At 34.4% G+C, this 13,232-nt stretch overlaps 1 protein-coding gene across 2 annotated transcripts in view; it reads left to right on the forward strand.

The window, feature by feature from the left end:
• The window catches only part of NUP205 (nucleoporin 205), a 101,656-nt gene that overhangs the window by 75,695 nt on the left and 12,729 nt on the right, over positions 1–13,232 (forward strand). For both annotated transcript variants that reach the window (XM_007504380.3, XM_001374111.5), the window contains exons 36-40: positions 1,519–1,595; positions 2,760–2,885; positions 3,061–3,187; positions 8,440–8,606; positions 10,908–11,031. In XM_007504380.3, coding sequence (XP_007504442.1) covers positions 1,519–1,595; positions 2,760–2,885; positions 3,061–3,187; positions 8,440–8,606; positions 10,908–11,031 — 621 coding nt within the window. The remainder of the gene's footprint in view (positions 1–1,518; positions 1,596–2,759; positions 2,886–3,060; positions 3,188–8,439; positions 8,607–10,907; positions 11,032–13,232) is intronic.

The raw sequence follows: 13,232 nt of genomic DNA on the forward strand, positions 1-13,232 counted from the left end.
TATAGGCCATTGTGTGAGAGTACACTCTTAGAAAACCAAACTCAAAATAAAACCATAAATACAATGACGTGAAAGATAGGATGCTTTGATTTGCATCCATTTGACTTGTAACAGTTCTTTCTTTGGAGGTAGTAGATCCTTGGTTTCTTTTGAAACTCATCTTAAATGCCAATTCCACCATTTACCCTGTGACACACAAAGCACATGCCATGGTTAAGATCTCAGAGGAAGACCATAATTTTGTAGTGACTTAGTCAATGCTATATCTGTGCTGGTGGTAGATGATTGGTATGGAATAGAAGTCAAAGAGGAAAAGAAGTCAAAGAGGACAGGAAACTTGTAAGTTCCAAATGATGAAGAAGAAGAAAACAAACCTGGTGTTGGAATTATTCAAGAAGTTGGAATTTAATCCATACTGAAAAATTAATTGGAAATTTAAAAAATTACTAGTAATATTTAGCTAGAGAAAGAAGATTTATATTTCAGATTTGATGTATTCAATTTTTGATTATTGATAGCTGTTAGATTTAATTGTGGTTGTACTCTGAATACTTATATAGGTGGTCGCCAGGGATTTAATTTCTAAAATCCCCAAATGAATTACTAAAGTAAATAGAATTTATGGTAGTTTATTTACAATATTTACAATAGAAGGAAGATATTAAGGGATGAGAGAGAGAGAGAGAGAGAGAGAGAGAGAGAGAGAGAGAAATTTCACATCTACCTATCAGCTTTTCTTCAGGACTGTCCACTCTTTAGTTCACACCTTCTTTGGTTAAGTTACTTAACACCTTTTGTAGTTAACCTTTTGTAGTTAAAATGGTTAGATGTACTTCAAATACTGAGTTATCACCTTTTTTGTGGATTAAAATCTAAAAATAGATTCTGGATTACAATTCTAGCTTCACTATAAAGGAAGAGCTAAGTACCTTCATTGTTACAATCAGGAGATTACAATTTTATTTTAACGATAAAGGAAGAGCTAAGTATCTTCATTGTTAAAATCAGGGGAGAGCTAAATCCAGTCTTCACATAGTTTTGATTTCTTTATCTGAAAACTGCCTATTCCTGTCCCTTGATTATTTGTCAATTGGGGAATAGCTTGATTTTTTGTTTAATTGACTTAACTCCTTATAAATTTGAGAAATGAGACCTTTGTCAGAGGTTTTTGTTATAAAATTTTTTTTCCCAATTTGTTGTTTTCCTTCTAATTTTGGTTGCATTGGTTTTGCATAGTCAATTTTTTGGATGATGAACATATCTGAAATTTTACTCAAAACTTTAAAAATAGCTTTATTTTATGGCAACTTAATTGTCTCAAGTTTCCTTTTTACTTTGCATGTTCATTTGATGATCTTTTCATGTCTGAGCACTAAAATTCAAATTCCTTAAAATATTTATTTCAAAGATTCGTCTAAGTACACACAAGGGTATATAAATCTTAAGAAATCTGCCAGAAGTTTTCATTCTATTAATTATAAAATTATAATTAAAAAACACTCCACATATATTTTGTAGGGGTGCTAAGTGAACTAGATGTTGATGTCACGGAAGGGTCGTTGATGGAGCTACAGGGACACATAGGGCGATTCCAGGTAATTTGTTTCTTTTAGTAATAATTGCACCTTGGAAAAACCTCTTTGGCTACAGTATTGCCACTGTGCAAAGCCTTCACTTTGTTTCTTTTAAATTCCATGTTTCTTTTGTGGTAATATATATGAAATCTTCTCAAATTTGACTACCATATTCTAAATTACTATGCTAGTTTTGTGTGATGGTATATAGATATGTATTATGATTCGGTAATGAAAAGCCAGACTGTGGACACTATATTTGTTGAATTATTCTAGTTGCTTTTAGATTCAGATCTATTAGAAAGAACCAAGGTTTCTATTGGTCAGTTATTTTTTATGACTCTTTACCTTGTCAGTTTTTATATTGTGACCTATCTTCATTCTCTTGAAAAAAAATGAATTTTTTAATACTCATTTTTAAAAGCATTGTGGTTTCTTCCTAATGATTCTGCTTCCCTTTGGGAATAGAACAGTTGAGCACATCTAATAATACTCATGAGATTGATGAAGTTGACAAAAAATAGAAAATGACAATCCTGAAGGGGCCATGGGCAAATAAGTTCATTAATGCACTGTTGGTAGAGCTGTGAACAGGTCTGCCATTCTTCAAGGCAGTTTGAAATTATGTCCTAAAGCTATTAAATTGTAATCTTTTACTTAATGATACCACTCTTAGGGCTATACCTCAAGAAAGTCAAACAGTGAGGAGAAAGGGACTCATAAATACAAAAATATTTTTAGAATCCCTTGTTGTGATGGGCAAAATTGGAAACTGAGGGGATGCCCATCAGTTGGGGAATAGCTGAATGAGTGGGTGTGTGAATTTTATGGAATACTATCATGGTGGAAGAAATGATTGAGGTTTTAGAAGAACTTGGGGGGGGGAATGTACGGACTCAGAATACAGAGTGAACTACATTTTTTTAGATAAGATTAATTTGAGAATTTGTTTGACGTAGCTATTGTAACAACGATTTCCTTTTTTTAACATTTATTCTTTACACTTTGGTTTTGAGGATGTATTTACATGCTTTAACATTTTTCTACTTTTGGATGTGTGGTGGATGAGGTTTTTTGTTTTTTTTTTTTACTTCAAAATATTTAGGAAGCAAATATATCTGTACAATTGATTTTATAGTTTGACTTTTAAGCCTATTTACTTGATTTTCTTTCTTTTCTTTTTAGCGCCAATGCTTAGGACTATTAAGTCGCTTTGGTGGTTCAGACAGACTTCGGCAATTTAAGTTTCAAGATGGTGTGGAAGGAGATAGAGTGAACAAGAAAGATGAGATTGAATTGGCTATGCAACAGGTAAGAGGAGTAAGGATTTTGAAAGTATTCTATATATTGATAGTTATTAATTTGTAATACTTTTAGAAATGAATGGGTAGATTTTGCAGAGATATATTGTGCCTCTTTGTTTTGTTTTGTATAATTTATTTGTATAATTTGTATAATACTTGTGCCTACCTTTCTTCCCCTGTAGATTTGTGCTAATGTCATGGAATATTGCCAGTCACTCATGTTACAGAGTTCTCCAACATTCCAGCATGCAGTATGTCTCTTCACTCCTAGCCTTTCTGAAACTATTAACAGAGATGGACCACGACAAGGTAGGAATTGTTACCCTATTTTCCAAGTTTGGAAACGAATTTGTCATTTAAGTGCTTATGACAGAATTCTGTTTATATTTGATTGAATGAGATGATTAACTCTTTTTAAGTAAATTCTAAGTATGTCCCCTGTGATACTGAAGTTGGCATAAATACAATTGCTTTTCAACATAAATCTAATTTTTATAGTTGAATTAGAATAAAAAGAAACAACATAATGATCCTCAGCCTGTGGATTGGAGGGTAGAATAAAGTGCTCTTACCTAAAAAGATATCAGCAAGATTTTTTAAATCTTTACCTTCTGTGTTCTTATCAATTCTAAAACAAAAGGGTGATAAGGGCTAAGGCACTGGGATTAAATGACTTGCCCATGGTCACATAGCTAGAAAGTGTTTGAGTCCAGATTTTTCCTCTCAAATGCTTCATAGTGATTAAAATATATATTGTCCCCTCATACCATGACTAATATGACATGCTGGGTGACACAAGCAGGGGTGTGGGGAATAGGTTTATGGTTTGGGTTAGGCCAACAATGGTGAACCTTTTAGAGACTGAGTGCCCAAACTGCATGCTACCTGTGAGCCCCCTGCCTTACCCCAGATAGGGGAGGGAGGAAGTGCTCCTGTTGGGCTGCTGGACAGAGGGAAGGGTGTCTTCAGGCATGGGTGGAGAAGAAGAGGGGAACAGCCCCCTCTGCCATAGGTTTACTAACATGGTTAGTCTGGGTATTCTCTAGAGGTCTTCCATGCATTTGATGACACAAGAAAGGGGCACTGGCAACTCTACAGTGTTATGTTTACAAATTTTACTGTGATATCTGAAATACTTGGGTTTCATCATTTATATCAACAAATATTTATTATGCTAAGTTGAAATGATTCACATGTTTGACAGGAAGATACTACACTGTTGAAATTCACTTTTGTAATTCTAAACTATTTCCATTTTTCTCTACCATGTATAAAATTATCTTATTTAGTACAGTGAATAGGTACTTTTTTGGTGACTAATAAGATCATTCTAACTGTGCCATTAGTGAGTCATTTGAAGCATTCCTAGCTTTAAAACTTTTAGGAGATTTTAGCTCCGACTCTTCTATGAGTTAGCTGTATGATCTTAGGCAAGTCACTTTCTCAGGGTCTCAGTTACCTAATTTATGACATGAAGGACTTGTACTAGATTACTTCTAAAATTCTGTGACTGTTTCCAAAATTACATTTGAAGACAAGGCAAAGTTTCTCATTGCCCTGTGGAAAATATAGGTTACTTTACCTGGAAAGAAAAATTCTGGTATTCATTGGCTGAGCTGGTACAATGAAATAAATTGCCTCATTCTCCTTCAGATGTTTAACTTTAATATTCTGCAGAGGGATGTACTTAAATTATTTGGAGTAGACAAATGATAACTTACTTAACTTGGTTTGATTATTTGACATGTTTCTAGTTTACTCTATAGTCTTGTTTTCATCATTCTCAAAGTAGTAGAAGCGATGTTTGCTGTTACTCTTGTATAAATGGAATTTTGAACCTTGGACTTCATACTCTGTCTTGACACTGGAACTGAACCTGTAATTTCTTTGCTAGCAAAAATTCCCAAGTGAGAAAATTTTTCTACCAATCTAAGTCAGCATCTTCTGTGCTGGATACCTAGAGGTTAAGTGACTTATTAGGACTGTACCCAGGATCAGGACATGGTAGAGGACTTGAATATAGACTTTACTGCTTTAAGATCAGCTCTTTCCACTATGCCTCTCATCTTATATAGATGGAATTTTTCTAGGTTAGTGGGATGAGGCATTTATTTTCTTATAGGCACTGGGCAATAAATTTGAAAAAACTGATCAAATGGATGGGTTATAAGGGCTGACCTCATAATCTGAGCAAGAAAGTTTCCTTAGGTGCCATTGGTTGAGTAAATAGGTCATAACCTCGATTCATATGTGACTTTTACATAATTGTAGACTTAAGAGCTATTTATTAATATTGGTATGGAATTGTAAAGTATACATATGGAGCAAGATTAAAAAAAAATTAAAACCCTTACCTTCTGTCTTGGAACCAATACTATGTATTGGTTCTGAGAAAGAAGAGAGGTAAGGGCTAGGCAATGGGGGTCAAGTACTTGCCCAGGGTCACATAGCTAGGAAGTGTCTGAGTTCAGATTTGAACCCAGGACCTCCCATCTCTGGGCCTGGCTCTCAATCCACTGAGTCATCCAGTTGCCCCATCGAGCAAGATTTAAATACATACATTAGATACATAAGCAATTATGAGCAGTTACTTATAAGTACTGAATACTAGGAATACAAATACAAAAGTGAAGACAGCCCTTGCTCTTGGGGAGCTCATGTTGTTTAGTTTCACTCTTTTTGACTCCATTTAATGTTTTCTAGGTAAAGAACCTGATGTAGTTTATAATTTTCTTCTCTAACTCATTTTACAGATGAGGAAACTGAGGCCAGCAGGGTGAAGTGACTTGTCACATTGCTAGTAAATGTCTAAGGCCAGATTTGATCTCGGGAAGATACATATTCCTGACTTTAGGCCTAGCCCTCTATCCATGGAGTGACCCAGCTACTTCATATTCTAATATATAGAGAGAAAATAATATGGATGGTTTGGAAAAGGAGTAGGCCTGTAGGGAAGTAAATTGATAAATCATTTCCTTGAGCAAGTGATAGAATTGACTTAATTTATGGTTTAGAATGCAAATGTTTCGTTATCTTACTATTAACAATTTCTATTTAATTTATCTAGTTTATTTACTTTAGACTTAAGAAGAATAAATGTCAATTGACCTTGAATCTTTTCTTGTAGACAGAAACCACCACAGAGTATAAATATAGTTCTTAACTCTGGCCTCTATTCTTCAAAGCAGCTTAGTACCAAAATCCTTTAATGGAAGTTTTTCTTCCCTCCTTCAGGAGAAATCTTTCAAAATTGCTCATAATTGGTCACAGAGAGAGACCTGGTATTCCAGTTAGCAGCCTTAGAATTCTCTCTAATAATCCAATAAATTAAATTCTATCTCTTTTTACAAGGTAAAAACTCTTTTTAGATATCAAAATGTAGAAGAGAGACGATAAACACTTCAGGAGGAAATGTAGGCAGTGTGAATCCCCTGTGATTCTCTTCTTCTAAGGAGAGACTTCCCCCCTTCTAAGGGGGAATTCCCTTTCCTTCACAGAGATTGAAATAAAAATTTTTTCTTTGTTAACAACAGAAGTTTTATAATGTTTCCTCTAGCAAACTATTGTAATATTAATTACTTTAAAAATTTTTTAATTTTAAAATTTTTTAAATAAACCCTTACCTTCCATCTTAAAGTCAATATTGTATATTGGTTCCAAGGCAGAAGAGCATTAAGGACTAGGCATTAGGGGTTAAGTGACTTGTCCAGGCTCACACAGTTAGTGACTCACAAATTATTTTTAAAAAGACTGCAATTGCTTACTAGCGCTGGGAAGGGGGATAGGGAAGAAGGGAAAGAGATAATTTGGATCATATAATTCTGGAAAACTCATTACATGTAATTGGTAAAAATAAAATAAAAAATAAGTAGGGGAAAAAGACTTGTGCCCTTTTCCTCCTATACTTAACTTCCAAAAATCACATTCAAATAATATGGAAATAAAGTTTTTAAAGATATATAAAAAGTGATTTCTTCCTGTCAACTTTTTCCCTGTAGTCTATGTTGAGTTGAATAAAACTTGTATTTCAAGTAGTTAGCCTTTGAATAAATACCAGTACAGCTTTTGTTTTGAGTATTCATTTTAATTCCTTTTGATCATGAGAACTTTGTTCCTCTTCTTTGAAACCAAAGAATGAAAGAGGAATAATTAAGTATAATTTGGATTAACATTCAATTTGGCCCCTGACAAAATTGTCATCAACTATTTAAAACTGATGCAGCAGAATTTTTCTTAAATTGAAATACAGTTAAGGTTGTAGACTATTAGCTATGTGACTTTGGGCAAGTCATAAAACTTGTTTGTCTTAGTTTCCTCAACTGTAAAATGAGGATAATAATAATAACCTCATAAGACTGTTGTGAGGATCAAGAGACATTTGTAAAGTTGTTAATATAGTGCCCTTGCATTTAGTGGGCCCTGTATAAATGCTTTTCCTTTTCCTTTCCCTTATTTCATTTTAATTCAATTCAACAAGGATTTTTTCCCCCTATTTCATTACCACAAATATCTCTTTCCAAGCTAGATAAAATGGAACTTAATATTTCATAGCATTGACAATAACTTGTCTTTCTATAGGATTTATTGCCCACTGGCAAGTAAAAAGATCTTTCTCTCCCTCACCAAAATGAAGTAATACAAACTGAAAGTAATAAATAGTTTTAGGATGACAATATAGTAACTAGAATGAGAGAAACAAAATTAAAAATAAACCCAACACAACTAGAATTCTAGAATCTGAGTATTGGAAGGTACCTCAGAAAGCATCTATCTCAATCTACATTTGAACTCCACAACATTCATGACAAGTGGTAATCTAGTTAGAGCTTGAATACTGTTGATGTAGAGAGCTCAGTGTTTCATAAAGCAGTTCATTCCACCCTTGTACAGGTCTAATTTTAAGGCAGTTTTTCTTTAAATTGATCCTAAATTTTCCTTTATATAACTTTTATCTATTGGTCCTACTTTTATCCTCTGGAGTAAAGGTAATCAAATATAATCCCTCTTCACACAATAGTATTTCAGATACTTGAAGAGGACTTTCACAATCCCAGTAATATCCTCTCTAATAAGTTATCTTAGCTTACTTCATTTAATACTCATAAAGAAGAAACAGTATGGTAGAGTAGAAAGATCATGAGTTGGAATCAGGAATTTTGATTCTTGCTCTTCCTTCTTAGCTGTGATCATAGGCAAGTCAGTTAACCTCTCTGAGCTTCAGTCTCCCTGTAGAATAAGAACAGTAATTCCTGTAGTAAGGATTAAATGAGATTATGTAAACCTGTTTCAAAAACCTTAAAGTGTTATATAAATGTTGACTTTGGTTTCCAGTTTCTTCACCATACTTACTAGTTGTTCTTCTTTAATTGTTTTTAGTCATATAATGAACCATATTTATCAGTGGGAATGTGGTAGCTATCAAGGCGTTTTCAAGTGCCACCTCTCTCTCATATTTGATGGATTTCCTATATATTAGAATTGGTCATTGTAGATTCTTGATTAATGTAACCCTAACCTTAACTGTGGGTTAAATATTCTCTTATTTTGTCATTTCTGCTTAGATACTCAAGCTCCAGTGGTTCCATATTGGCGTCTACCTGGTTTGGGCATTATTGTCTACTTGCTGAAACAAAGTGCTAATGATTTCTTCACTTATTATGACAGTCATCGACAGAATGTCAACAAGCTACAGAATGTAGAACAGCTCCCCCCAGATGAGATAAAAGAGGTATGTAATCTATAATAAACTGCTTAGCCTTTCTGGGAAAGATAAATTGAGAAAAAATGTTTTGTTGATAAAGAAAAATGGTACTGTTTTTAAAGATAACTGAACAAAGATGATAGATGAAGAGTGATTTTAAAGGGATGAGAGTGATTCTTGTGGGCAACTTATGAAATCATGCTTTAATGTTCTAATTGAACCCTGTAAACCTAACAGTTCTTTTGTAAAATGTGATTATGGGGAACACCTCATGGAAACCAGCATCCAGGGGGAAAATGGTAACTTTGAATAAGTATTCTTAGTAGCTCATAGTCAAAAATCTCTACCAAGGAAATTAGTTTTTTTAGGTAGCTGCCTTTCCTTTAAAGATTATTTCTTAGATAAGTTTTCATTGTGCCTTTATAATTTTCATTAAAGTTATACATGTTGTCTAAATGGGATATCCTATAAAAATGTGCATTTTATTCATGGGTTCTCTCTTTTTTTCTTTTTGTTAAAGGAATTAATCATTAAACATCACCTTGCAATGTTGTAGGAAATGATTTATTCATTTTACAAATATAAGACACTATAGTTTTCTAATAATGATAATGGTTATATGTGTGTGTGTGTACATATTAGAGAGAGAGAGAATGGTCAGGTATAGATAATAGAGACTTATCTATATCTATAAATCTATAGACATCTACATAGAATAGATTGATAAGGCAATTAAAAACACATAATGAGGAGTAGAAATAGTAAAGAACCTAATTAGTAGTTGTAGTTGTTATTGTTAGTTGTCATGATGGTGGTAGTAGTAGAGTCAAATTGAACTCTGAAGTTGGTCTGAGTTGGCAGTCAGAAGTTGGCAGAGCTTATTATGACTAGACCAAGGCCAAAGATGATACTGTGTAGGATTAGTCATTGTAGAAAATTTCTTGTGGCCAAATCACAATTATATGCATTCCATTTCCACTCTACCTCAGCAACACTGAGATAATAGTAGCTTACATCTGTCTCATGAAACTGTACCACTCCCTGACCATCACCTCCCATCATTAAACTTTGGGTATAGTCATACTTTTTCTGAACTTCAGATCAATGCAATAAACATTTAAATGTCTGCTTTCTGTAATTTGCTGGTAGGTGCTAGTAATATATTCCATACTGATGAAATTATGGTTTATGATTGAGAACTAATCTTCTTATAAGGACCATTATTTAAGCATGAAATAACTAATTGCCATGTAGTGTATATCCTATAGAGATGTCAACAGAAATTCATCTATTAAAGTTTTAAACTCAAGGAATTAATTAAAGCTAAAAGTTTATTTTCAGAAACAATATCTTCACTTTACAGTTTTTGGAGTTTTTGTGATGTTATCCTGCTTTGTTGATTCCTTTAGATGAGTTACCTAGTCCTTTTTACTTTAAAATAAAAAAGTCTGCTAATCAGGTTTATCAAATAATTTTGATGTATTAAAAGTTTCCAAATGAGGATATTTGCTTATGTGCTTCAACGGATCTGTGATCTTATCAATGTGAATGTCCTTTCACTATCAATATAGGATAGATACTGGTCTCTGTAAAATTAACAAATAAGGCTGTGAAAAGAAGTTTAGTACTTTTACAATATACTAATTTATTAATTGCTTTTGTCAGTCAGATGGTTTCCAGATAGACTTCTTGATCTGCTAGACATTGAAGCCAATCCTCCTTGGTACCCAAGTCTTAGATATTTTAGTCCTTAGCTTTTATGCACTGTCTCTTTAAAGGTAAAGAGACAGGTGACACAGCAGATTACAAATTAATTACCAGCAAATATTTGGGAAGAACTTGAGGAACTAGGTGGCAAAGAGCACCAGGAATGGAGTCAGGAAATCCCGAGTTCACATCTGGCCTCAGACACGATATGACCCTGTGCAAGTTACTTAACCCTCTTTGCCTCAAAAGCTGGAGAGGAATTTGGAAACCACTCCCTAAATGGAGGAATCCCAGGAAAACCCCAAATAGGGTCATGAAGAGTCAGACATGACTTAAAATGATTGAGCAGTAGCATCTGGAAAGAAATCAATAAATTAAAGTGATGGGAAAAGTAGGGGAAAAGAAGATAACAAAACCCAGTTAGAATTACTTTAGATATAAAGTGTCAAAATAGTTCTAAGTTGGTGAAAAGCAGAAACAAATCATTAGCACTGAAGTATCATTATTTCTGGAGCAGATGATAAAAGTGACTACACTGGATGAGTCTTTTGTACATATTGCATGCCAGAAAAATTGCTGACATTGTATTATATACCTCATGATGCATCCTCTTCTTTGCAGTTGTGCCAGTCAGTGATGCCAGCTGGGGTCGATAAAATCTCCACTTCCCAGAAGTACATCTTGGCAAGACGGCGTTTGGTGAAATTGATCAACAATAGAGCTATATTGCTGTCTCTTTGTTCTTGTATCCTTAATCAAATAATAGTAAAACTTGAAAGGTGTAGTATGAGAAAACTTGCTGAGGTCTATTGAAAGCTATTGTATTCTTATTTATTTTCTCATTGAACACCAAAACAACTTAATGAATTGAAAGTGGTTGAGGGAGTTTTTCCCCTCTAAATTCAATCTCTATCTGAGGGACACCATGGTGTAATGGATAAGCACATTGAACTTGGCAGGCTGCAGTATCAAAGTTAACATCTTGCCTCTTATCCTTAGTAGCCAAGTGACCTTAGATAAGTCACTTAATTTCCTTAGGCCTCAGGCTTTTAACATTGGAAATTATAAATGGGTTGTTTCATCATTGGTGGAAGAAGTTCACCATTTACATAGGTCCTTGAATTATGTTTGTGTACAGTTAATTTCCAAACCAAAGTATTTTTTAGAGCCTTCCAGCTCAAAGTATTGTGAATGCACTACTGAAATGTGTTCAGTAATCCCACAGTGAGTTCCAAGAAGGCATCTAGACCCTGCCTATCTCAGAACAAAGTTTTGAGCATTGGGGAGGATTGTGAGGGAAAGATAGGAATACTCATCCTCCCACTACCATTTCTTGTCAGCTGAGCTTTACTCTTTGTAGGGTCAGAGGTAGCCCAACAGGGATCTCTATTCTCCTTGTCCATTGCTCTGGGGCTCTTGTCACTAACTCAGGATTATTTGTTGAGTAAGCTCTGCCACTAAGCCTGCCTTTTCATTTTCTCTCCTATATTCCTAAGACTTTTATATTTTGATCTTTCCCATGGCAGTCAGAAACATTCTTTTTTCTTTTACTTGAAGAGAATAAACAGTTGTTCCTCTTTCAGGGTAAGAGTAAGATTGCAAGTCCCTTCCACATCTCTTTCCAAAAGTTGTGCCTTGCTCTTGGCCATTTTCTCTTTCTGGAGAACATGCCATTCAAGAAGGCAGCTTCTTCAGAGGGGGTCAGATACGGTAACTTTACACTTTCATGGCTTTCTCCTCCTGGTCAGCTGTAGGAGAGGAGTTAAAAATTGGTGAAGAATTCTAATTGGAAAGAGTATTTTTTTTCCTACAAACAAAGTTATGAAGACTTCCTTTGGTCTCTCCCCCTCCCCCCCCAAACTCATTGAGATGAGTTACTTCTTTATAATTACCAGACCAAGGATGCTCTTACCCTTTGGCTTTAAGGAGCCATCTTTTAATGATGTATTATAGTTAAGAAGATTGATGGCTTCCTTACCATTTCTCTTCTATTTCTCCTTCACAAAACTACACTAAAAACTTAAAAAGGTGGCAGTGACAATAGTCAGTTGAATGTAATTGGAGCTGTAAGAGGTACCTTAGAGGTACTCTGAAGAAGTAGCTGTACAATACAATTTCCTTACCATTTAATCAGTCTATCAACAGGTTGCTGACCTAGTTAACTATGGGGAATGCAGCAGAAAACTGGAATTTTAATAGTTGACTATTTGTAAAGTTTACACTAAATCTGGTTAAATGTGGTCTAGCTGGCTTAAATAGCTGAATCTAGTTAAAAAATGTTGACTTGGGTCCTTGGACCTTCCTTGTTGAACACTTTTATCAGTACTTTGAATGAAGGCATAGGACACATGGCTATTGTGATTTGTATGAGACTTGGATAAAGACACAGAACCTATGGTTATCAGGTCTTTAGATGATGGAGAAGTGGAGAGTATTAGATAACATGTTGAGTGATCAAACTAAAGAATATTTTTATAGGTTAGAACAGTGGTTTGAAATAAGAAGCAGAGAGGAGTTTGCTGGAAACAAGATGAAATTAAATAGAGATGACTGAGATTTTACATTTTGATGGAAAATAAATTATCCCCTTTCATTGAAATTTTCTTTAAGAAAAACTGGTCGGGGTGCAAGGAGAGGATTCAAGAGTTTTGGAGAAACCAAATGATACACTGCTCTTTTTTTGACTTTCCCTGTTAGAGAGGGGGAGGGTTATGGAATAAATATTTATTAAGCCCTAGCTACATGCCAGGAACTTTGCTAAACACTTTACAAATACTATTTGATTCTCACTTCCCTGTGAAATAGGTACTATTATTATCCCAAATTTTATGTTTGAGGGAGCTGAGGCAAACAGACTTGCCTAGGATCACACAAGTAGTAAATATATGAGCCTGTGCTTGAAATCAGGTCTTTCTGACTCCAGGCCCAGTGCTTTATCCACTGTTA

This window comes from Monodelphis domestica, chromosome 5 (assembly GCF_027887165.1).
Source record: "Monodelphis domestica isolate mMonDom1 chromosome 5, mMonDom1.pri, whole genome shotgun sequence".
NCBI classification, from domain to species: Eukaryota; Metazoa; Chordata; class Mammalia; order Didelphimorphia; family Didelphidae; genus Monodelphis; species Monodelphis domestica.